We start from the raw sequence: 25,145 nt of genomic DNA, 5'->3' as shown, positions 1-25,145 counted from the left end.
CGGACATTTAGGTTGTTTCCATATCTTGGCTATTGTAAATAGTGCTGCTATGAACACTGGGGTGTGTGTATCCTTTTGAATTAGAATTTCCTCCAGATATATGCCCAGGAGTGGGATTGCTGGATCATATGGTAACTCTGTTTTTACTTTTTTAAGGAATCCCCACACTATTTTCCATAAAGGCTGAACCAATTTATATTCCCATCAACAGTGGAGGGTTCCCTTTTCTCTACACCCTCTCCCGCATTTATCATTTGTGGAGTTTTGAATGATGGCCATTCTGACTGGTGTAAGATGATACCTCGTTGTAGTTTTGATTTGCATTTCTCTGATAATTATGAAATTGAGCATTTTTTTTTTCCTGTGCCTGTCGACCATCTGTATGCCTTCATTGGAGAAATGTTTGTTTAGGTCTTCTGCCCATTTTTTGATTGGGTTGTTTGTTTTATGGTTATTGAGTTGTATGAGCTGTTTGTATATTGTGGAAATTAAGCCCCTGTCATTCACATCGTTTGCAAATATTTTCTCCCATTCCATAGGTTGTCTTTTCATGTGGGTTCTTAACTGGACTTGAAATGCAGGCTCTTTTTTGGTCCCTTTCTGACTCTGTTATCAAAATTTCATGTCTGTTGGTTGACTCCAAAGCCATGCTTGCTAACAGAAGAAATAAAGCCATGGAGAATCATGGAAAATTTTAAATTTCCTCTGTTTTTTATTTTTTGTTCTACATGTGACTAGAGTTAGCTTTAATAATAATCTGTCGGCCTTACAGGATTTTCCTGTTTGTTTTCACATCCAGCGTGGCTGCTGTCCCTCACTCTCTGTTTCCCGTGGGTGGATTGCAGTGCTCCATTCTGTTCTCGGAGCAGGAATTCCTGGCCTCCTTTTTGATCCTTTCAGGCCTTTAGTGTTCGTGCCACGAGGATGCTTTTTCTTCAGAGAGGAAAAAAATCAATTTCCTCTAAGCTGAAGAATGGCCCAAGATTTTTCTTTGCCCCCAGTGCTATGTTATACTTTCTTAATAAAGGAGCATTTTTGAGGTCTACAGACAGTGCCTGAAACAACTACTTGTTCAATTTCTGTGCCAAGCTCAGCTTCGGCCCCAGGCCAGTCTCTTTTTCCTTGGTTGTCATTATAAACTAAGAAATGTGTTCTCTGACTGGCCAGTTTTGTCCCTCTCTTGTGTCCTCAGGCATCCAGATGTATCTCTGTAACAGAGAGCACTACGGCTACCTGCCCATACCCCTGAAGCCCCATCAGACCCTGCAGGAGGACGTCGAGAACTTCGTCCACGTGCAGACAGAAGCAATGAGTGAGTGACCCAGGAGCCCGGGGATGGCTCTTGGTCCGTTGCCACGGTGCCCACACCAGCCTCTGCTCCCCTCTCCCAGGCCTGGAGCCTCATAGCCGTCAGGCTGCCTTGGCTGAAACACATTTGTTCACTTGTTCATTCACTCTTAAACTTTCCCTGTGTGAAGTATGAATGTGACAAAGTCTTTGCCCCCAGGGGGCTTCCCGAGCAGGTGGAGAGCTGGGTATGCAGTAAATACATTTCACATAATGACATAAGGGCTCTAATGGTGTTTTGTGGTCTGGATTTAAACTCTGACTTTGTTGCTTTCTAATTATATGGCTTTAGGCAAGTAATCTGACCTCCTTAGTTGTGAAATGAAGATTAAAACATGTAGTGTTTGGGGGCAAATTCTCCATGAGATGTATATAAAACGTCTACTACCAAAAATGATCATTCTGACTTCAATTTAGTAATAGCTTATGATGTAACACATAACATGATAGACATTTTTGTACTTTGTCTCAGTCATCCTTACAACTACTCAGTGAAAGGGGTTTTATTATCCTCACATTAAAGATGAAGAAATTGGGGTGTAGAGGGTTTAAGTGTCCTGCTCTAGACCATTCTGCTAAGTAAATGACACATTTATTTGTCAACTGGGATTTGAACCACTCTTGCTCTCTCCAAAGCTCAGGTTCTTAAACACTGTTGTTCTTGCCTCTGGGTCTGGCATGATGCCAGGATTGGTAAATGCTCAATAATCAGGGCACAAATTATTATGTCTAATTATTATGTCCAGTGTGCCTGGTGCCTAAAGGAGAGAGTGACCAGGCTACTCTGCTAGGGGAGGATCTTGGGAGTGTCCACCCAGGGGAGGGAAGGTTTGCACTGAACTGTCACGCAGCATCTGAGAAATTCTGTTATTCATCACTGGAGCAAGGCTGTGAGTACATGGCCAGTGGGGGTCACTGGGGAGGTACAGTGAGAAGTGAGGTTGGGAAGTCGACAGGAACCCAGTTAGAAGGACCTCTAATGTATAAGAAAGTGTTTGCATTGTTCCTGAAAGGAAGGGAGCTTTTTAAGAGATTTTAGCAGAGAAATATCAGGTTGAAACCTGGTGATAAGGGAAGTACGACCGGGGCAGGGTGGGGCAGTGGGCGCTGGGCTCAGGCCAGAGGGACCGTTTTGGACATTGTGTGGTAAACTAGGTGAAAGACGGTGAGGATCTGAGCTGGGGCAGGGGCGGTGGGAATGGAGATGAAACTTATGACATAGACTTGAAAAGACTTAGCCAAGGGTTTTGGATGCGCAGAAGGGAAGCAGAGGGAAACTTCTAAGTTCTGACTTGAGCGTCTGGAATGACTATAGAAACATTAAGTGTGTGTAGATTTAAGAAGATATTTGCAAAGAAAAATTATGACTTCATTTTTAGACTCACTGAGTTGCCCATAAAAACACCAGTTTCCTGTTCCCCACTCCCAGACAATAAATTCCTCGTTCATGTTAGTCTCAAGATGTAACCCGTTACCTGCCACCTAGTAGGCACCCAGTAAATATTTGTCAAATAACTGAATGAATGAGTTCAGGTGCAGATGCCTGGTGAGTAGGTGGAGAGATGAATCTGGAACTTAAGTGCTATCAAGCCTCAAGATACGAGGCTGAGATTCACCAGCAGAGTAATGTGATAACCCAGAATTCCAAAGAAAACAGGAGCATGCGGTGTGGGGAAAGCTCAAGTAAGATAAGGACTGAAAAAGAGTCCATGGGTGTTTTTTCAGCTAATGCCCATGACAAGAATGGTTTCAGAAAAGGCTGACTCAGAAATTCAAAGTGTTTGAGAAATAATGAAAAAGCAAGGACATAGAGAGAAAGCAGAATTTTTTGTTTTTTTTTTTAAAGAAATGGAGTTGGGACCAGAAGATAAGAAAGACAGCAATGATTATAAAGATTCGTCGGAAGATCCCTTTAAATGTGAAGCTCTCCTACTGTATTTACATAGGATTCTGTTGATAAAACGTCAGGCGGCCCAGTGCGCAGGGGCGCACCAGGGTGACGAGCCAGGTCCATCCGCCCATCCGTCGACTCTCCCGCGGATGGGGAGCGAAGCACTCCTGACAGCGCAGCCTTCGCTGCTGATGCGCTTGACCGTTTACAAGCCGCTCGGTCTCTCCTAGTCTGAGTGTCCTTGGGTTTGAAAAGAGAAACAAGAAATCAGTTCTGTTCTCTATGTGTAAGGAGAACAACTGAGATAATGGGGGAAGGAACAGTGCTTGGGGGGGAAGTGAGGGCTGAATAGCAGCTGGTTCATTGTGATAGTATTTCTAGAACCAGCCCTTAGGAGTTCTTCTGTGAGTGTCTTCAATAGATACTGCCTCTGCCTCTTGTCTGTGTTCTAGACCCTAGAGGACAAGGGCAGTGTCTTATTGCCTTCTATCCCAAACACCTAGCACAGTACATGATACTTGTTGGGTAACGAACAAATATTTGCTGAGTGCATGACCAGACAAGTGAATGAGAGAATAAGTAAGTGAATAAAAACTGTACTGCAAAGAGCAGTGAACTTGAAGCCAGGATAATGGACTTGAACTCAGGCTCTGTCATGCACCAAGGGAGACTCAACCTCTCAGAGCTTTAGTTCCTTTATCTGTGGAGTGAGGATTGTAAACGAAAAATACTGCAAACCATGTCAGTAAACAAAGAATGCTGAAGCCATCAAGTCATCAGTGCCCTCCCCCCGCCCCAGTAATGACAAGCCTGCAGCCTGGCCTCTGCAGCCACTCACAGTGGTGCCCTCTGAGGGACTCAGAATAAGAAAGGACAGGATACCGGCCCTAGATAGCTAGATGCTTGTCAAAGGAATGAATTCAGTGAGCCCAAAGTTTGCTCCCTCCCATACATAGAGAAGCGCTAAATTCTTTAACTTGAGATGCCTGGTTTTCTTCAGTTAACAAGTAATCTTTTAATGTTCAGACTACCTGGTCTTTGTTGTAAAACTCCCATATATCCTGGCTCCTCCTCTCCCTCTTCGGAGCAGTCCTTCAGAGCGATCCGAGAGGCTGTCATCCTGGTCTCCAGTCCTCAGAAATGTCCACCGAGTAAATCATAACTCTCAACTTCTAGGTGGTGCATTTGTTTTAGTCGACAGGATAATAAGACTGATCTTTGCAGAGTTGGGAGGAGCAAATAAAATAATGCACATCAACTTCATGGACGAGTGAGGTGTTGCTGTTATTAGGACTCCCCGTTAACGCTTGGTAATGTGTTTCCCCTTATAAACCCTGCTCCGTGGCTGTCAGTCTTGACTCCCAGTAGACGTCAGCCCAGAGGCTGCCCAGAGCCTTGCCTTCTCTTCTTTTCCCCCTTAGAACTGACGGCATAGAAAGTTCCCTGTGCACAGAAGCACACACACTGTCAACATCGGTGCTAGTGATCACAGACACGCACAGCACTCCGTGCTGGGGCGGGGTGGGGTCCTCACCGGGGCTGAGCCTGTGACCCACAGCTGTCATTGCTGATCCCCTGTACGTCTCAACTCTGGTACGAGGCCCTTTGGATAATCACATTTTATTTAATTCTTGTATTTACCTTCCCTAGTTATTATTTTGTTAAAATTTCAGATTGTGAATTTTAAAAGACAGAACATCACTGGGATAAAGAAGGTAATTGAAAATAAACCTTTGAGGGTAAGAACACAGGAACATAGACTGGAGGCCTGTGTAGGATTAATAAAAGGCTGGTGATGTTGGAACCGTATCTGTCAAGCATCTCAGGAAGGATGAGCTAGATGTTAAAAGCCCTTTGCCAGCATCTGGAGCCCAGCGGGCAGTTAATAAATGGCTGCGAATAGACTGTACAGTTGAAGCATTAGAGGAGGCATCATATTCCTGTACAAACGCTGGATGCTCACCTACACTGTAGGGGGTCACCCTGTGAGGGTGCTGGCGATTCAAAACATTTACAACCAATTCTTTGCTGGGTGTTGACACTTAACTGAGGAGACACGTCAGATTTTAAAAAAGACCCAGTGATGCAGTATAGTGCTTTGTGAAAGGAGCAGATACAAGGGCAGTAGGGATTTGGGATAAGGAGAGATTGCCGTGGGCTGGTGCAATCTAGGAGAGCCTGGTGGTTCTTAAACTGGGCTTTGATAGAAGTGTGGCGTTTAAACAAAAGGAATGACATGGTGAGCGAGTGATAGGCAGAAGAAACAGACTGAGCAAAGACGTTGTTCAAAAAGCATTATCACACTGGAAGAGAGTTGGCTTTGAGAAGTAGAAGGCAGTCAAGGCTGAGGGTTGGAGTGGCCTGGGTATTGTGGTCCTTGAATACCCAGCTAAAGCATCATGCCCACCCTAGAAGCAGTAAGGATGCTTTAGAAGAGAGATTCAGGCTAGAAGTAGTTATTAAGCACATGCTATGTTCCATGGATGGTTCAGTTGCTAGGGATACAGCAGGCAACAAAACCAGCAGCATCTCTGCCAAGAAAGGTGTATTCCAACACAATATGTCAAGGAAGCCGCCACATGAATATTTGGGGGAAACAGTGTTTCAAGCAGGAAGCACACACATGCAAAGGCTCTTAGGAAAGAGCCTGCGGTACTCCAGGAGCCAAAGGCCAAAAGGAGATGGGGTCACGGAGAAAGAAGTTTTCATTTTTCAGATCATGCAAAACCTTGCAGCCACTGTAAGGAATCTGGATTTTATTCTGAGAGTAGTGGGATTCCGTGTGAGAGGAGGGAGGGACGATGGTAGGAGATGACTCATGCATTCAGGTAAATCGCTCAGACTGTGTTGTGGATACTAGGGTGCAGGGACCAGTGCATCTCTCCTGGTGAGAGATGATGGTGGTTGGAATGCAAACTGTAGCAGAGAGGTGATGAGAAGCAGGTGGATTTGGAATCGATCTTGGACTAGAGCCAACAGGACTTACAAACAGGACCTGGATGCAGCCCATGAAGGAAAGCAAAGAACCCAGGCTGACTCCAGGATTTTGGCCTAGTATACCATTTAATGAAATGAGAAGGGCTTTATAGGAAAAGAGTTGAGGAAGGAAGTTTCGGTCATGCGAGCTTAAGATTTTTCTTAGACATCTGAGTGGAGAAGTTAGGAGATAGTTGGGTAGATGAATCTGGAGTTCAGGGAAGAGACTCCAGTTGGAAACAGATCCTCAAGAGTCATCAGCATTAAGAGGATATTTGAAGCCATGGAACAGTGTGAACTTGTTTAGTAGAAGAACATAGAAAAAGAAGAGGAGAGGCTGGAGGACTGATCCCTGGGGGAGACAGACAGCCAGAAAGCCTGAAGGAAAAACTGGGAAGCGTTTCAAGAAGGAGCCAGATGCTGCAAAGTCAAGTACAATGAAGAAAGGGAACTGATCATTGGTTCTCTCGAGATAGCGATCTGTGATGACCTTGACAAGAACCACTTCAGTGCCATGATGGCGACAAAGTCCACTGGAGGGGGCTGAAGGGAGGGTAATGGGGACATGAGAAAGTGGAATCTCGTGGGCATGGAGACTAGCGTAGTGGCTGTAAGAGAGTGAGAGGTCGAGAGAGGTGGTTTGGTTTTGTTTCATTTTGTTTTGTTTTTTATGTTGTTTGTTTTTTTTAAGATAGGATTTTAGCATGTTTGTATGCTAATGAGAAAAAGCCAATATACAATGAGAATTTAATGATGTAGAAAGGAAAGTAAATTTAGTCTGAAGTCCTTGAGAAAAACACGTTCTAGATAGAACAGGGTTGCTGTAGCAGGTGGGAAGGCAGAATGTGTAGGGACGGATGCAGCTGGGCTTGTAGACTTGAGATGGAAGGAGAAGGTAGGCCTAATTTGGCTTTAAACATTTTCTCTATGATGTATGTAGTCGAATCAGCAGATCAAGAGAGATGCTGAAGATGTCAGGAGAGAGGAAACGACATAAAACAGATCTCTCAGAGAATGGGAAAGCAGATTTACTGTTGCATCATTTGGCAATATCGAGTGCCATTCTGACATCTGTGGTTGTCGTTTTGAAGTGATCCAGTCAACATGATGGTGTGAATTTCTCACACATTGTTCCAAGTTTGGAGTTTTACCAAGCAAGATCAATGGAAGGGAATTTAAGAGTCTTTCCAAGGGATGTTTTGAGTGCTAGACCATGAAATCTAGGTTGGCTGCTAATGGAAGTGAGGACAAGAAGGTTGTGACGGTTGCAGATATGGTAATGGGTCACTGAAAGAATGTTTGTTGGTGCTAAAGTCGAGGACCTAGAAGCCAGGTTGGTGGATGGATCACCATGTGGATGCTGAGGTTTCAAAGAATGATGGTGGAGACAGTGAGATTGTGAGCCAGAGGATTAGGAGGTAGAGGATGCTAAAATATGGTTCAAAGCTGGAGGTTTTGAAGGATGAAAGAGAAAACAGTTTGGAGTGAGTTGAAGGAGATGAGAAAAAGCAGCTTCCACTCTGCTGCAAAGGAGGCAGTGTCTTCTAAGGAAAGCCGAGTTTTAGTCAAAATAAAAAGACGAAGAGATATTCAGAAATAGTGAAGGGACTGAAAATATCAGAGAGTTTATGACTTTCAGACTGGAGTTTCCAGAGGGCAGAGTGGAAGACTTTGGGTGTGGTGGAGATGGGATAAAACCACATCGATGGCTAACAATTTTAGAAGCACTCTGCCCATTGCATCACATGTCCTTACTCACTTAATACATTAGGAGCTGTACAGAAAGTTTGGGAATGTGCATCCGGTACAGAAAATTTGAGCACGACTAACAGGAGGTTAGCTCTTGCAAAGGTGATAGGAGTGAGTGAGTTATGAGGCACGGGGAGACTGGTCGTGAAATCAGAGCACGAGGCAGTGGGAAATCTTAGGTGCCTGTTCCCAATGTTGACATGTTTTGAGGCAAGAGAATGTCACGGAAGGGTTGTTAGGAATACTGGATCTGAAGGCAGAAGGTCCAAAACCGAGTTCCAGGTCTACCAGTCACTCACCCTTTGACCTTGGACAAGACTACCTCTGGGTTGACCTCAATTTCCACATTTATAAAAACAAATAATACCCTCCTCCTCCCAAAAAATACAAGTGAGGAAAAAGCGATGTGGTGATTATGAAACCACTTAGCACATTGTAATGCACTTAGGGGCCAAGCGTGACTGTCATGGCGGAGAGCAGAGCTGTGTCTGAGGGACAAGATTATTTTGGCAACAGTACGCAAAATGAGTGACAGTGAGGCGAGACCAAGAGCATGTGAGTGTCTGAGAAACAGTCGAACAGCCCAGGCATGGTGAGTGAGGACTGCGCAAGGGTGTGACTGCAGCCATGGAAGAAATCCAGGAAAAGCTATAGAGAAGTGATGATTTGGTCCAAGCACAATCTCTCAAATACCTTCCCAGGCGTGGCTGGGCTGGTCCATTGTATGCTGGGTGGTGTGTGCTCCAGTGTAGACCGCAGAAGGAGCGACAGGTGGTGGTTGCCCAGGAACAAGGACTTAGCTAACCGAGCTGCTATGAGCCCAGCCCAGTTGCCCAAGGCCAACTTGATGCCAGTGGCTACCAAAGAACAACTCTGGGGACAGGGTAGAGTGGGGGTTGCGGGTTCAGTGCAGGAGTCAGATGTGGGCTCAGATGTCAGCTCTCTCAGCTCTGTGACCTTGGGCAAGATATCTAAGCCTTTGTTTCCTTATGAAACAGTGACACTAGACCCACCCCATAGTGCACGTTGTGAAGATTAAATAAATGTGATGACGTATGACAAGAGTGTAGCCCAGAGTTCAGTAATACGTTCTCTCTACCAGGAACTATTATTATTCCGAGGTCTCGAAACTATCCAGGAGCCAACGAAGCACATCTCAGTTGGTGGAACAGTGAGGGACGTGGATAGGGAGGGATTCAGTGAGGGACTGGATTAATTATGAATGACGGAGTCAGGAATGGCTGCAGACAGAAGCTGGCATGTACCTCACCTTCAAGTCTGATGTCAGCCAGGGCATCCCTTCTCCCCACATAGTGAGCTTTTCAGGTCGAACTCATGGAATTTCTTGTTTTCCCTATGACTCAGCTCTACCTGCAGTGACAAAACCCACGCCTGAGGCTCATGTTTCTGCTCAGTGGTGGTTTTCAGGAGCCAGGCGCTTGTGGCTTCTGGGGATACTTGCCCTGTGAACGCAAGGACTGCCCGTGTTTCATGGGAGCAAAGTGGTTAAAAGTTGTAGGAGTTGTGGCTGAAATGTTACAGCCAGGCAGTCCATGAGAGTGCCAAGTGGAGACCAGTAGGGCGGAAAGGGTAACCCCAAATACATACCCCCGCCCCAAGTCCAGGGCCCAACCAGGGAGAACTAGACAGCTCCTCAAACAACACGAACAGGAAGGAGTTTGTATGTTGTGTTTTTTACTTGTAAAAACCTAACCCTGTACGTGGTGGCCCTGCAGTCAACATTTGTTGATTTTAAAAGAAATTAATGGAGTGGGGTGGAGCAGAGAGGACCAAAATATTCCGGGCTGCTAATAGAAACAGAAACACACACACTGTGTATTCACAGAAATGTGACGGTGAGGGTCGGGTTTGATAGAAGACCAACTCTCATGTTTGGCTTAGGGAACCTTTTCCACCACCTTGTACAGTTTCACATCGTTTGATCATAAGTCAAACTGGACGTCATGGTTTGTCTTTAACCCCCCCAGTGAAGGGTAAGGTAAATCAATGATATTCTTTGGACAGTATCTCAGTCAGGATGGGCGAAGTTTTGCTGGGATACCGAACAGCACTGAAATCTCGCCGGCTTCATACAGCCATGGCCCCTGTCTTGCTGTGCAAGTTCTGCGGTGGTCCTGGTGTCTTTCCCGGACAGCCGCCCTCCACATGCTGGCAGGCACCCTCAAGTTTGTGACTTTTCCATATCAACACAGGCTGCTAAGATCATTGTGGTGGGGCTGGGGCGGGGGTGGGAGGAGGGTTTGGAGATATGAATGGCAGCAACTCATGTGGCCATGACCACCCTCCAGGATGAAAAAGCATCTCTCTCTCACGTGCCTGAAATAGAGAGGAATGGATATCGGTGATTGGTGAACAGGAGCAATGGCCATCAGCGATCGTTTTTCAGTTACCAGCTCGCACTTAAAATTTTCCTTGCATTACGTCTTTAAGGCAAACCAAAGGGGCACTTTGAGTTTGTGCAATACGAAAAGTCTTCAAGACCTTCTCAGGTTCTTTCCTCAACATTGCTTCTAACCTTTAGAATACAGAGTTTCTAACGAAAGCTTTTTCAGAGTATCAAATACATAAAACTTTTACTACTTGAGACATGACACACCTCTGGAAACTTGCCTGTTTCCCTGTACCGAGTTCTGGGATATGGGCTGGCCCTCGGAGGTGAGTTCACGTTAAAATAAAGGACCTTTAGCTCAACCTGCTTGGATGGGATAAAAACTAGTCCCAGAGTTTGACAACTTTAAATGTATAGGGGGAAGAAAGCATTCTTCAGGAAAAAAAAAAATCTTGCCTGTTTTTTAGCTCTTGCCTCGTGGGCCACGGTGAGTACGAGCTAGGAGTCATTAAATGTTTACTTAATTTACTGTGGTTAGTGCTTTGCCTGTTGGTCTAGTTTAAATTTTATAGCCCTCTAAGAGATACACTTCTACTATCCTGAGTTTACACGCAAAGAAACAAGCTCAGAGACGTCACCAGCTGTTCCAGACCTTCACAGACCAAAGTCTGGACCCAGATCATCTGACTCCAGAGCCCTTCATCACGGCCCTGAACCACCTCCTAAATGCTCCTAAAACAGGTCTTAAGGGAAATAAGAGCAAACAGTGCAATCTGCATATAAACAAGTGCCCTCAGCACCAGCGCCGCCCCCACCAGGGCTCTCGTGCCGCCTCTGAGCCCTGGGACACTGCGGAGCGGCTGGCTGCCCCTGCCTGGGCACCCGGGTTGTGTTCTTAGAGGCAGGCGTGCGGGTGGCGTGCTGTTCTCCGCGCCTTTCACTAACAAAGCACTCTCTGTGTTTCTCGTGTCTTCCAGTTGACGGTCCTCCCATGGAACCTTCCCAGTTTGTCTCAGTGGTCCCTAAATATCCAGACAAGATGGGATTTGATGAGGTAGGAAAGGCGTGTGTGTGTGTGTGTGTGTGTGTGTGTGTGTGTGTGCGCGCGCGCACACGTGCACCTGTGCCCAGGCGACGGCACGTTTCCCTGTCTGTATCGGAACATGAGCCCGAGCCCACATCTGAGAGCCAGCCAGACTGGCCCGGCTGCCGAAGAGACACCGAGGTCTTGGAAAAGGGCCTCAGTTTTTGTTGTACCTTAGTCTACTTATGTTAAAAAAAAAAAAAGGAGCATCATGGTAAACGTGAGTTAATCATCGAGTCAGAAAGCAGCTACTATTTAGTTATGAAGGTGAATTTGATATTTTCTAGGAGCAGATATTACCGTATTTTATGAACCTTTTTTAATCAAGATTCAAGGGTAGGGTAGAGCAGATACGTGTTTTAGGTATTGGTCCTCTTAACTTTATTCTGGGTAGATAAAAACCATTCCGGAACACTCTGCTTTATTTTCTCTCTGCTGTTTTCCCACGGGAAAAGGTTGGAGGGCAGGGTTTAGAGGACAAAGAAATAGAGAAAAAAGAAACGTTCTTAAATTTCCCCTTTCAGCAGACCAGAACTTTATAATAGTGCTCTGTTATATTTATTATTGGGCCATATTTATTATTGTTTCAATTGTGTAAAGGATGAAGCAGAAACGGAAAGAGATGCTTGTCTTAGTAATATCCACAGCAGATACTTGGCAGGGCCAGAACTGTGACTTCCAGTCACTGAATCCTCCACGGGTCCCTCATGTCACATCGGTGCTGATCAGTGTTCCGGAACTTGGTGGTCCAGAGACCAGGACAGTGCCTCAGGAATATGCAAACTGAGGTAGAACTTCTCAGGGGATTCTGAGTATGTTCTAGACCAAGCTTTATGCCCTGTGCTCATTGCCACTGCTTAGCTGAAATCAAATGCCTTGTTTATCACCCTGTGCCATGTTGTTTATCTCTCCAAAGTACAATCCTCTTAAACTGCTCCTGGACCTGGGAATTGGGATTTCTTCTATAAAATTTATTTACAGGCAGACTTCAGGAATGGAAAAGACGATTTCATGATTATTAAGTGGAAAAGAGTTAGCAGCTATTAATGCTATTTCCACAGAGGGCAGAATGAGAAGAGATGATTTCAAGTGTAGTCAGGAGGAATTAGACTAAAGTGAAAATAGTTTTAAAAACCATTAGGGCTGCAGAAGCATTGCCCCCCTGCCACACGCTGAACCAGGCTCCACGTATCACCGCAGCTCCCCTTCCCTGTGGCTCTCACCAGCTCTCAGGACTCGAGGTAAAAGGACCCAGGGGTCTTTCCATATATTCATTTTTCCTCTTAGCACACATTCTGATGAGGATCAAACCAAAGCACATGAAATGGGACAAAAGCGGGATCTTCTTGCTCTGGTTGTCCCCTGGGTTGTGAGTGGAGGGACCCGGTCCTTCTTAGAAGCCTTCTGGGAGAGGCCAGCTCTGTGAAGGATGGAGACGTGAGGACTCCTCTCCTGAGTCCTGGCCATCACCTCTCCATCTGGAACAGAGGTAGGAGAGTGGGAAAAGGGATTTTCAGGGACCTTTGCAACCTTCCCTGTCCTCCGTGACCTTGCTGGTGGTGTCTGGGCTGCATTTGGCTCTGTGACTTTTTCTCTGTTTGCCATTCACTAAGTATGAGCAGAGCCGTCTGTGTTTTTCCTTCACGGCTATGGTTTTTATTGCACATGTCCCGGGCAGGAACCCCGGACAGGATTATTATTTACTAAAGTCTTCCCAGACTAGAGGTCTTGGGTCTGAGGGGACTTTGTGCTGTATTTCTCTTATTTTGGGGGGTCTTGTTTTGTTTTCTGTTTGTTCTCCCAGAGTGACCGCAGGGAGCTCGGTGTGTACACATGAGGAAGTGCCCGTTCCTGTCCAGAGCCAGAAAACCAGGAGGTGGAACGTGGCCCAGCCCAGTATGATTCTGAATAGGAATAAAATGAAATATAAATGAAAATAGCTCATTAAGTTATAAAATCCCAAGTAACAAGGCAAACAGAGTCACCACAGAAATCGTTTTTTAAAAAACAATTGCCTTAGCAGGGAGGGTACAGCTCAAGTGGTAGAGCGCGTGCTTACGTACACAGGTCCTGGGTGCAACCCCCAGTGCCTCCTCTAAAAATAAAATAAGTAAGCAAACCTAATTACCAACCCCCCCAAATAAAATAAAATTTTAAAAGTTTTTTAAAAGTTTAAAAAATAATAATAATTACTTAGTTGGTAAACAGTGGAAGTAATGAAATCATGATGTACCCAATGTGCTTTGCTCTGATTCAGATGAGAGAGGAGACACTCCTCCGTCAGTGTCTTGGCCCAGAGCTGCGTCAAGGACTGGACAGGAGTGAGAATATTTTGTAAGGAAGGGTTGAAATTTTAGTTAGCATAGCTTTTGATCCAGTAAAACATGTAACACCTTGATGACTACATTCAGGTTGACCATGTGAACCACAGCTTAACCTCCAGCAGGGTCTGAACTCCAGCCTGGTTATAAGACATAATTTCTTCTTTATTCTAGACGTAGCATAAAGCAAACGTTATCACTAAACCATATGTTACGGATGTTTCAGTGCTAGTCGGTATTTCCTGCTAGCAGCTGAAATCTCTCTCTCTTGAAGGACTAGTTTAATATTCAGGGTGAGTTTATTACTGCTTGTAGAAAAGGACTTCATTAAAACACACAGTTAGCTATAATACTGTTCATGAAGCTTTGGGTACTTCTGTGGCTCCTTAAGTCAGGCTAGCCTCATTATCTGTGACTCTGTAGTTACAGGGAAGTTATATGTGTGTTCAGTGCAGCCATCGGGAATTCAGGTTTTAAGGTGAGGGGCTTCACGTGGCCCCAGCCTTCATGAGGGATAGTCTGAATGCACATTTTGGGGGACTTCATGGAGCGGTACGTGTCCTCTCTATAAGGTTACCCCCACATCCACGTGATGTGGAAGTTATGCCTTTTACCAAAGAGTTATCCCCAAGGGTAGGGCTCTTTGCTTCTTTTAGAAAAATTCTAAGGGAGTTGAAGATCCCTGGCAAAGAAGCTACTAAAATTGAGACCTTGATAATTCAGTTTGGAACCTTTGGAAATAGGAATTTGCTGAGACTAGGTTTTTCTTATTCTTTGAATGACTTTAAATTTTTCTACAGTGGATATAAATTATAAAGAATAGCTAACATTTAGTACCCATGTGATAAGACTTATATTATCTCAGGTTTATGGCTGAGGAAACTGAAGCATAGGAAATGGTCCAGAGCAAACACTTAGTGAACAACGGGTTGTAAACTTAGGTCCGCTGATAAATCTAACCACTTGCCAGGCTGCCTCTTACCCCTTAGTCTCATGTGTTTTGGGTTTAATTCACCTTTGGCTTCCTGAAGAGTAGCTTTTTGACCTGAAATGAAATATAAGCGAATTTTCATCACAGCTTTCCCTACCTTTTCCATTCCTTATCCTAACTACAACTTTGTTCCTTACATTTACTTTACTTTTCAAACAGCCTGAAATGAGACTTGAATAATCTGTGTTTCTCTTCCTGTTCAATTCCTGAGTTAGATTTTCATGATAAACCTCAAGCGGAGGAAGGACAGGCGGGACCGGATGTTACGCACGCTGTACGAGCAGGAAATTGAGGTCAAGATTGTCGAGGCTGTGGATGGAAAGTGAGTTGGTTTTTATTTTCCCTCTCGACTCCTTGCAGTTGTGATTGGAGTGGGGAAGCATCTCTCTGACAGAGATTTAGTCCTGATGGGAGGAATCTGCCGTCACTGCGAGACAGGCATGGTTTTACAGTGCAGCCTGCTTTGGGAAAAACTTTGACTGACAGTAGCTTGTACGTGTTCATTTCACTGAGTAGAGCTGAAATCTACTCACCATCCAGTGCTCTCTGGTGTTCACTGCACTGAAGGCTCATCCTGGACGTGGTTTTCCACTCTCTGGGTGTTCTTGCTGTGGCTGTGGTGGTTTCCAGCCCTGTGTTGGACAGAATGCGTTCAGAGTTGCATTCAGAGCCTGATTTAGAGCAAAAATGTCTAAACTTGGGCCACCTGAAGAAAATAAATGGAAAAACTGCATAATGGTCTGTGTGTCCTGTTGCATGAGATGCTTGCCACAGTCTGCCCGGGCCAATCACTTCTCCCAGGAACGTGGCAGGAAAGTCACATAGGGTACCTGGTTGGATTCCTTCAGGGGTTTTTGTTATTGCTTTATTGTTTTGTTTTGATTTGCTTTGCCCTTTTAGTTGACACTCTTATTTCAAAGCATGGAGATTTGCAAAATCTACAGTTCATGTTCTGTGTCAGTTTGGAATGTGAATGGCTCTAAGGAGTATGGCTAGAAGCTGTTGTGAAAGTTTTTACGACTCCTTTAGAGTCTCTCCCCAGAGTTTCTTAAAGTGTAGCCTGGACACCAATGTCAGATGTCCCCAGGGTCTGGTTAAGAGGGCATCTTGAGTTGGGAATCTGCATTTAAGAAGTTCAAGGTGATTCTTGGGTAAGGTTGTCATATAAAGTACAGGACACTCGTTAAATTTGTCCCAAACATTGCACAGGGCTTACTCATACTAAAAAATTATTGTCTATCTGAAATAGAAATTTGACTGGACAGTCTATGTTTTACTTGCTATATCTGGCAGCCCTATTCTTGGATGCAGTAGAGTTTATGGTTCTGTGGGCTGTCTTTTCACTTTCATGATGGTGTCCACTGAAACACAAAAGTGGTTTTTTTATTTTGAAGTATAGTTGATTTACAATATTGTATTGATTTCAGTTGTGCAGCAAAGTGATTCGGTTTTATATAGATTTTTTTTTCAGATTCTTTTCCATAATAAGTTATTACAAGATACTGAATATATTCCCTGTGCTGTACAGTAAATCCTTGTTGTTTATCTGTTTTATGTACAGTAGTGTGTATCTGTTAACCCCACACTCCTAAGTTACCCCTGCCCCCTTCCCCCTCTGGTAACCATCAGTTTGTTTTCTGTGTCTGTCAGTCTGTTTATGTTTTGTAAGTAAGTTCATTTGTGCCATTTTTTTTTAAGATTCCATGTGTAAGTGATATCATATGATGTTTGTCTGTCTTTGACTTAACTTGGTACGATAATCTCTAGGTCCATCCATGTTGCTGCAAATGGCAATAGTTCATTCTTTTTATGGCTAAGTAGTATTCTATATATATATATATATATATATATATATATATATATATATATACCATCTTCTTTATCCATTCATTTGTTGATGGACACCATAAGCTTTTTAAAACTAGAGATGAATCATATTCTCTACCTCCATAAGACTGTCCTGTTACTTCTTTTTTTTTTTTTAGTTTTTATTTTATTTCATTTATATTTATTTATTTTTGTCTTTTATACAGGTTTTAAAGGTTACTTCCCATTTACAGTTCTGACAAAATGTTGGCTCTATTCTCCGTGTTGTACACTCCATCCTTGAGCCTGTCTTACACCCAGTGGTCTGTGCCTCTCACTCCCCCCCATATATATATATATATATATATACATACACACATATATTTATATATGCCATGTTGTCTTTATGCAGCCATCTGTTGATAGACATTTAGGTTGATTCCATGTCTTGGCTATTGTAAATAATGCTGCTATGAACATTGGGATGCATGTATCTTTTCGAATTAGTGTTTTGGGTTTTTTGTGTGTTCTTTTTGGATATATATCCAGGAGTGGAATTGCTGAGTCATATAGTAGTTCTATTTTTATGTTTTTGAGAAACTTCCGTACTGTTTTCCATAGTGGCTGCACCAATTTACATTCCCACCAACAGTGTACAAATGTTCCCTTTTCTTCACATCCTCGCCAACATTTGTTATTTGTGTTCTTTTTGATGATCTCCACTCTGACAGGTGTGAGGTGATATCTCATCGTGGTTTTGATTTGCATTTCACTGATGATTAGCAATGTTGAACATTGTTTCATGTGCCTGGTGGCCATCTGTATTTTCTCTTTTGGAAAAATCTCTATTCAGCTCTCCTTCCCTTTTTAATTGGGTTGTTTGTTTTCTTGATGTTGAGTTGTAATAGCTGTTTATATATGTTGGATATTAATTCCTTATCAGTCATATCATTTGCAAATATTTTCTCCCATTCAACAGGTTGTCTTTTCATTTTGTTGATGGTTTCCTTTACTGTGCAAAAGCTTTCCACTTTCATGATGGTATCCAGTGAAACACAAAAGGTTTTAATTTGATGAAGTCCAATTTATATTTTTGTTGTTGCTTATGCTTTTGGTGTCATATCTGAGAATCCATTGCCAAATACAAAGGCACAGAGACTTACTTCTATGTTTTTTCTAAGAATTTTATAGTTTTATCTCATACATATATCTTACACATTAGATCTTTGATACATTTTAAGTTTTTTATATAGTATGAGGTAGGGGTCCAAATTCACTCTTTTGCACATGGTTATCTAGTTGTCCCTGCATCATTTGTTAAAAAGACGATTCTTTCCTTTATTGAATTGTCTTGGCAACCTTGTGAAAAATCAGTTGACTACAAATGTAATGGTTTATTGCTGGATTTTCGATTCTGTTCCATTGATGTCTATGCCAATCCTTATGCTTCACACTAGCTTCTTACATAAGGAGTCCTTCAACTTTGTTATTCTTTTCCAAGATCATTTAGGCTATTTTAGGTCCCTTGCATTTCCATGTGAATTTTGGCATTGGGTTACCACTTTCCACAAAGAAAAAGACAGTTAGGATATTAAATAAGAAATGCATCAAATCTGTAGATCAACTGAGGGGAGTTCTTCTGTCTTAATAATATAAAGTCTTCTGATTCATGGCCATGGGATATCTTTACATTTGTTTATATCTTTTATAATTCTTTGAATAATATTTTATAGTTTTCAGTGTTCAGTGTGCAAGTGTTGCATTCATGTTGTTAATTTTATTCTTAAGTATTTTATTCTTTTTGATGCTGTGAATTATTTCCTTAATTTCATTTTTAGATTATAAATTGATAAGTGCATAAAAATACAATTGATTTTTGTATGTTGAGCTTGTATCCTACAACCTTGCTGAACTCATTTATCAGTTCTAATATTGTGGTGGCTGTGCATGTGTGTGCGTTTTGTGTGTGTGTGTTCAGGCCATTCAAGATGGCTGTTCGTCTGCTCTCTCTACATCTGCTTGACCAGTCTCTGCTTCACTCACGTGACGATCTAATCCTTGTAACTATAGGGCTTGATCAGTCACTGCCTACGTGCTTGCCCCGCCCCAGCAGCTGGCTTCCCTGGTGACTGACGAGCCAACGTGATGTTAATTCCCCCTATAGATGATAGCCTTCTCCCAGAGTAGTGAGGATTGCTGCCATGTCCTGCCTGTTTGCTGCACACAGTGGGGTGTTGCTCTGGGACCACTTGCTTCAGGCTTGTAAGGTTCCCCCCCGTCCAATAAACCACTAATGACTCCAGGCTCTTCCTTCAGTCTCCAGGCTGGGCAGTTAGACGGCTCGAGGCCTGCAGGGTGCAGCCCATCAATGTTGAGCCAGCCAGGAGGGTGAGGAAGCTCCCCGTGAGTGCCCAGACGTTGGGAAATACGGACCGGGAAGGAGAAGCTGCAGGGGTGATCCTGAGGTGGCCGTCTGCTAGCATGTGGGGCTCCGTAGCTGCAGTCCTTGATGATTGGGGCTGTTAAGAGAGCCCAGGTGTTCATGGCCTGTCCAAATTGCAGCCCCAAGGTGTGATACCCCACCAAGAGCACTGGTGAAGAAGAGGAGGAAGATTGGGAAAAAGTCATAGATGTCCCTGTCCCACAGGGTACAGATGAATGGCTCCCTCTCCCAGATTGGAGGCAGCTGACCACCAGGAGAGATGGCTTCCTTTGCCATTATACTGATGATATCCTGTTAGCCTCAGAGTCTCATTCCAGTTTAAAAGTAGCAGCCCCATGCCCGTGGCTCATCTGACTGCACAGGGCTGGCTGGTGAATACTGACAAAATGCAAGGACCTGGATTTTGTAATGTGTTCCAGCCCCAAGCAATTAGACACAGCCTTTAGGGATATTAATTCAGGGACAGGCTTGTTAATTGGATGTGGCCAATTACCCAGAAGGGTTTGGCCACAGAAAAATAATAAGAGTACCCCTGGGCTCTGGTCCCAGCTCTGGAAGCGGGCAGAGCAACGATATGGTGTGATGGGACAACAGCTGTGTGCAGTCTGTGATGTGTTACAGCAGGTGAGAGACACTACAGGCCGCTCAGCAGAGTCGTCGAGCAAAGCAGAAGACCGCCATCTGGGGTCTAGAACAGCTGTGCAGGAAATACAGGACCCCCATGGACAGAGAGAGCAAACGAGGAACCCACTTTACCGGCCACAAAGTTCAGAAATGGGTCTATAAAAATGGCACGCACCGGCATTTCCACCTGCCCAATAATCCCACTGCTCGCTGGCTAACTGAAAGGATGAATGGGTGGACTGTCTAAACCGCAGCTGAGACGGGAAGCCCGCTCTCTCAGTGTGTGGACCAGGAGGCGGACTGTAGCCCTACGAGCTGTAACTGAACACCCCGGGAGCAGTCGTCCCAGTGCCTGTGCCATGTTAACCCACAGGCAGCTGGTCGACACCATCCAAGTTCAACTGGTGACCACCCAAGGACATTGCCAGCTATCAGTCAGGACAGTAACTCACTGTTGGCCTTGTCTCAGGATCTACCCCCAGGGGGCACACATTGTAAAATGGCCCGGGGCCTGGCAGGGTAAGGCCCTGGTGCTCAGAGTTTGCCACCACGTGCGGAATAGGATTTAAGAGGGGCTTAGAGATTTCACCTGTCTTCTGCCTGGCCCCGCTGCATGGCCCCACTGAAGCCTGTGAAGGCAATCCATCAGGGCCCCGACTGGGGAAAGGCGCCATTACACTAGCCTCGGAGTCGTATCACCTCTCCAGTGTTAGGTGCCTGCCGTGGGGGCCGAGGGTGGAGCAGGGGCCTGGCCCTCAGGCCAGGACAGGAACCGCGGCGGGGTGGTACGTCTCAGGGTGTGGTGCTGCTCGCGTTTTGCTTGATGGTCACGCCCTCCCCCGTACTGTGCCTATCAGGACATCTCACATCCCCTCTCCAGCCTGAGTAGGGGTGTCTGTTCGCAGACTGGGCAACAGTGGTGGCCCCGCTGTGCAATGAGTCTGATTGCTGGGTCTGCAGCGAGATGCCGTGGACAGCTGGCCCGGCCAGCGTGACCACGCAGGGATGACTGAAGGCTCCCACCTTCTCTGTCCCCCATGCCAAGTACCCGGCTTCCTCTTGATCCTCTTTAGCTGCTGGTGTCTGTCTTGCCTTTGTGGTACTCGGTTACAGTGCACTTCTACACACCTGACCCCAGGGAGATCGTGGAAGAGGGGTGACCATGGCCAGGATCCTAAGGAACAGGCAGAGTATGTAGGGGTGGAGTGTGTGGTCAGGCCATTCAAGATGGCTGTCCTCTTGCTCTCTGCTCATCCTCTGCTCGACCAGACCCCGCTTCACTCACATGACTTATCCAACCCTCGTAATTATAGGGCTTAATCACTCACGGCCTACGTGCTTGCCCCGCCCCAGCCACTGGTTTCCCTGGTAACTGATGGGCCAACCTGATGTCAATTGCTCCTGTAAATTGTGGCCTCCTGCTCCCTGAGAGGCGAAGGTTGCTGCCATGTCCTGCCCGCTGGCTGCTGTGCTCAGTGGGGTGTTGCTCCAGGACCTTCTGCTTGGATGTATAAGATCCCTTATCCAGTAAACTGTTGATTGTCTCTGTCGGCTGTCACTAGGTCATTACAAGGCTTGCCAGCCTGCAAGGGACAGCTCAACGGTGTGTGTATCCCTTAATCTTGTGTGTAGAAAACCCTGTGTCATCTGTGAATGTAATTGTGGTACTTCGTCTTCCAACCTGAGTATCATTTGTTTGCCTAATTAAGTTATGCTGGCTAGATCCTCAAGTGCAATGTTGGACAGAAGAGGGAAAAGTGGACGTCCTTGGACGTCCTTGGTCTGTTCTTGATGCTCAAGGGAAGCATTCAGCCCTTCACCATGAAGTATGATACTGGGGTTTCACTGATGGCTTTGATTGGGTTGAGTGTTTTTATCATGAAAGGCTGATGGAGTCCTAGTTTGGGCTGCTGTAAAAATTACCATAGACCAGGTAGCTTAAACAACAGGTGTGTCTCACAGTTCCGGGGGCTGGGGAATCCCAGAGAAGGGTGCCAGCGTGGCTGGGTGATGGAGAGAGACGTCCTCCTGGCTGGTAGACGCTGTCTTCTTTCTGTGCCCCCGTACAGCAGACAGCAGAGAGGAGGGAGAGTGAGCTCTCCTGTCTCTTTCTAGAAGGGCACTAATCCTGTTTACGAGACACCCACCCTCATGACCCAAGGCCCCACCTGCTAACACCATCACACGTGAGCTTGGGGGAGGACAAACATTTAGTCCCTATACAGTTGGGTTTTGTCTTTTTTTGTTTCTATCTTGTGATTTGTCAATAATGATAGAGCACTTTCTTTTTTACATGTGAAACCAGCCTTACAATCCTGGGATAAATCCCACGTGGTCACGGTGCATAAGCCCCTTTATACATAGCTGGATTCTGTTTGTTAGTATTTTCTTGAGGATTTTTGTATCTATGTTAATAAGAGATAGTGGTCTGCAGTTTTCTTGTAATGTCTGTTTCTGGTTTTGGTATCAAGATAATACCTCACAGAATGAGTTGGGACGTGTTCCCTCTTCCATTTTTGGTAAGCGTTTATGAAAGGTTGTTAATTCTTTAAATGTCTGGCAATATTCTTTAGTGAATCTGTCTGTTCCTGGACCATGTTGTGGGAAATTTTTTTTCACTAATTCAACCTCCTTACTTGTTATAGGTGTATTCAGATCAGAATATCTATTTCTTGAATCAGTTTCTATCTTTCGTCTTCACAAAGCGCACCATGCTACCACAACGCCTGAGCCCCGAGGAGCTCCTCGGAGATAACGGGGAGACTCGGGCGCCCTTCTCAGTGTGTAGAAACGCTCTGGGAAGATGCAGAGCACCCCCTCTTCTGACTTCTGTGGTGCGGACCTCTCAACTTGCTGATTTCCAGACGTGTTCTGTCCTGCAGGGCACTCAACACAAGCCAGCTGAAGGCCCTGAATATCGAAATGCTGCCTGGATATCGTGATCCCTACTCGTCCAGGCCTCTCACCAGGGGTGAGATCGGCTGCTTCCTTAGCCACTACTCTGTCTGGAAAGAGGTAAACGATGCTTCATTCAGATGTGCAGTTGTGTGATGAAGAAGAAGGAGAGTGGGACTTTGTAGGTGAATTAGGGCCAGATATAAAGTGAACAGCTTCCCAGCTGTTCTGGGAGTATGCTGGGAAGCTGGTGTTCCCTCGTGTCCCTTCTGACACCAGACTAGTGACAAGCAGGGAGGGGTAGCTTTGGTGCCACGTGGGACGATGGCTGGGGACGACGCTCATGTTCCGGGGGCCACACTCATGCTGATGCGTCCTCACCCTTAGTAGGAATGCCTTGTGTGTATCTAGCATGTCATCGGTTATTAAGTGATTCAACACAGGAAGCCACCCAGAAGCCGCGTGAGGTGGGTGGCGGGGGATGGGCCCATTCTACCCAAGAGAAAATAAATAAATATCTTGCCCAGGCAAGAAGTGGCAGAGCCAGGACTTGAACCCATGCCTTACAGATCAGACATTGATGGGGGTGGTACTGAAGGTGGGGGGTTCTAGACTAAGGGTCAGTTCCCACAAGAAAACAGTCCCCAGAGAAAGGCCCCTTGAAAGGGCCTTCTCTTAATGATCCAGTCTATGCCCGTCTTCTTTATTCTTCACACTTTACATGAAATTTTATAGACAGAAGTATACGGAACATAAGGTGCAGGCCAGTGAAATTTCACAAGTTAAGCAGCACGACCACGTTAACCAGCACGTGGCTCACGTGGCAGGTCACTGGCAGGTCACCGGCAGGTCACCAGCACCCAGAAGCTCGTCTCCCCTCTGTGTTTCTTTCAGGCCATCAGTCCCCAGGGGTGATCACTGTCTTGGCTTCTAACAGCACAGAATAGTTTTGTCCACTTTTGTCCACTTCCTATATGAATAGGACTGTATGGCACATAGAATCTCTCAGACATTATGAGATTCGTCCATGATGCTGCGTTTAATTGCAGATCCGTTCCTCGCACTGCTGTGAATGTGCCAGTTTATCTGCCTGTCCTCCTGTGACGGCATCTGCTTGGGCTCCAGCTCTGAGCTCTAACACGCTGCACCACCACACACTCAACTGTTCAATACTTGTTAAATAAAGAACAGGTGCCAAGCTTCTCACAGTACGTCCTCTGATGCCCTTCACAGGTGATTGACCGAGAGCTGGAGAAGGCCCTTGTCATTGAGGACGACGTGCGTTTTGAACATCAGTTTAAGAAGAAACTGATGACGCTGATGGATGACATTGACCGGGCTCAGCTGGACTGGGAACTGATGTGAGTGACAAGAAGAGCTTCTCAAGGAGCACTGGGGGCTTTCGGTTCTTTCCGAGGGGCAGAGTGCCTCCTCTCCCCAGCGCGTAGAAGATACGGCTCAAGCTTCCATTTTCCTGGTTTTCCTCCATAAATGTTCCCAGATACAAGAAGTGAGTGGAGGAGAGCTTCCGGTTTTTGCATGTCTATGTGCTGCAGGGTGAGAAGCTATGGGAGATTCTCTGAGACGTAGGGTCTGGCTGCAGATCGAGGGCCTTCAGGCTCAGCGCTCACCTGGGAACACAGCAGAAGTGGTACATGGTGGGAGTGTGTGGAGGGAGGAGGGGGCGTTCGTTCAAGGGCAAGGGTCCTGTGTCACCCTTAAGCCTCAGCTCCCAGGTGGACGGGTTTCCTCTGCAGCCCCTGATGGTGTGGGAGGTTTGGAAAGTCAGCGGGTGTGCTCCTGTTGGGGAGGGAGGCTGCCCAACAGGACAGAACGCTGACAGCTGGGTTTGAGGGGTCAGAGGCTGTCTTCGGAAAGCCAGGCTCACCAAGGGAGCACTGGCTCTGAGCCGACATTTAGTTAATGCTCGTTGCCTGCTACCTTGGGAACTGAGCTTTCTCTCTCTCTCTCTCATTTTCTTTTTACACTAAAATAACACTTTTTACTTCTCTCCAGTGAAGCAGAAAGTTCCCAAGCGTGATGTGCACTTCCCAGCTGTGTGTCAAAGGCAGTTTCATCAGACCAGGGGCTGTTCCTTTGCAGCAGCTGCAGGAGACAGGCTGTCCCTGCCCCTCCCATCCTCAGAGGGACACTTAGCTGTGGGCCCAGGTGGAATGTTTGTTCTCTTAGAAAATGTGCCATTCTGAGCTTGAAAGGAACCTAGGAATGGCTCAACTAACCCATGGGAAGTAGACCCAGAAATCGGTACTAAGTGATTTAAAAGACTGGCTCCCTGTCAGGTACCAGTCATGTGATTAGATTCTGTACTAGGATCTCTTAAGGTCATTGTTCCTATAATCCTCCAGAATCCTCTGCTCGTCAGCCTGTGGTTCAGGCCTCACAGGCATGGAGCCGGGCAGCTAGTCTATGCCTCCATGACATGCACAGAGGCCTTGGAATCACAGAGGGCTGGGCTCGGGGAGTCTGAGGCTTGGGATCGACACATGCCCCTGTTCACTTGTAGTTTCTCTGATACATTTCCCGGGACAGGGTACCAGCAGATCCAAGAAAGAAGAATGATCGTCCTGATAAAGATACAGGGGGAAAAAAGATGTTTTCCAGACTTGATCTATCACACTGAGATCTATTATAGACTCATCAAGAATTA

The 25,145-nt window shown here is 45.6% G+C and overlaps 1 protein-coding gene across 3 annotated transcripts in view; it reads left to right on the top strand.

The window, feature by feature from the left end:
- Positions 1 to 25,145, top strand: part of COLGALT2 (collagen beta(1-O)galactosyltransferase 2) — a 123,752-nt gene that overhangs the window by 92,159 nt on the left and 6,448 nt on the right. For all 3 annotated transcript variants that reach the window (XM_074349940.1, XM_074349939.1, XM_010954958.3), the window contains 5 exons: positions 1,193 to 1,312; positions 11,291 to 11,367; positions 14,925 to 15,031; positions 22,465 to 22,597; positions 23,711 to 23,838. In XM_074349940.1, coding sequence (XP_074206041.1) covers positions 1,193 to 1,312; positions 11,291 to 11,367; positions 14,925 to 15,031; positions 22,465 to 22,597; positions 23,711 to 23,838 — 565 coding nt within the window. The remainder of the gene's footprint in view (positions 1 to 1,192; positions 1,313 to 11,290; positions 11,368 to 14,924; positions 15,032 to 22,464; positions 22,598 to 23,710; positions 23,839 to 25,145) is intronic.

The sequence above is a fragment of the Camelus bactrianus genome, chromosome 21 (genome assembly GCF_048773025.1).
Source record: "Camelus bactrianus isolate YW-2024 breed Bactrian camel chromosome 21, ASM4877302v1, whole genome shotgun sequence".
NCBI lineage: Eukaryota > Metazoa > Chordata > Mammalia > Artiodactyla > Camelidae > Camelus > Camelus bactrianus.
The sequence above is the reverse complement of the archived record's forward strand: the minus strand, read 5'-3'. Positions and strand labels throughout refer to the sequence as shown.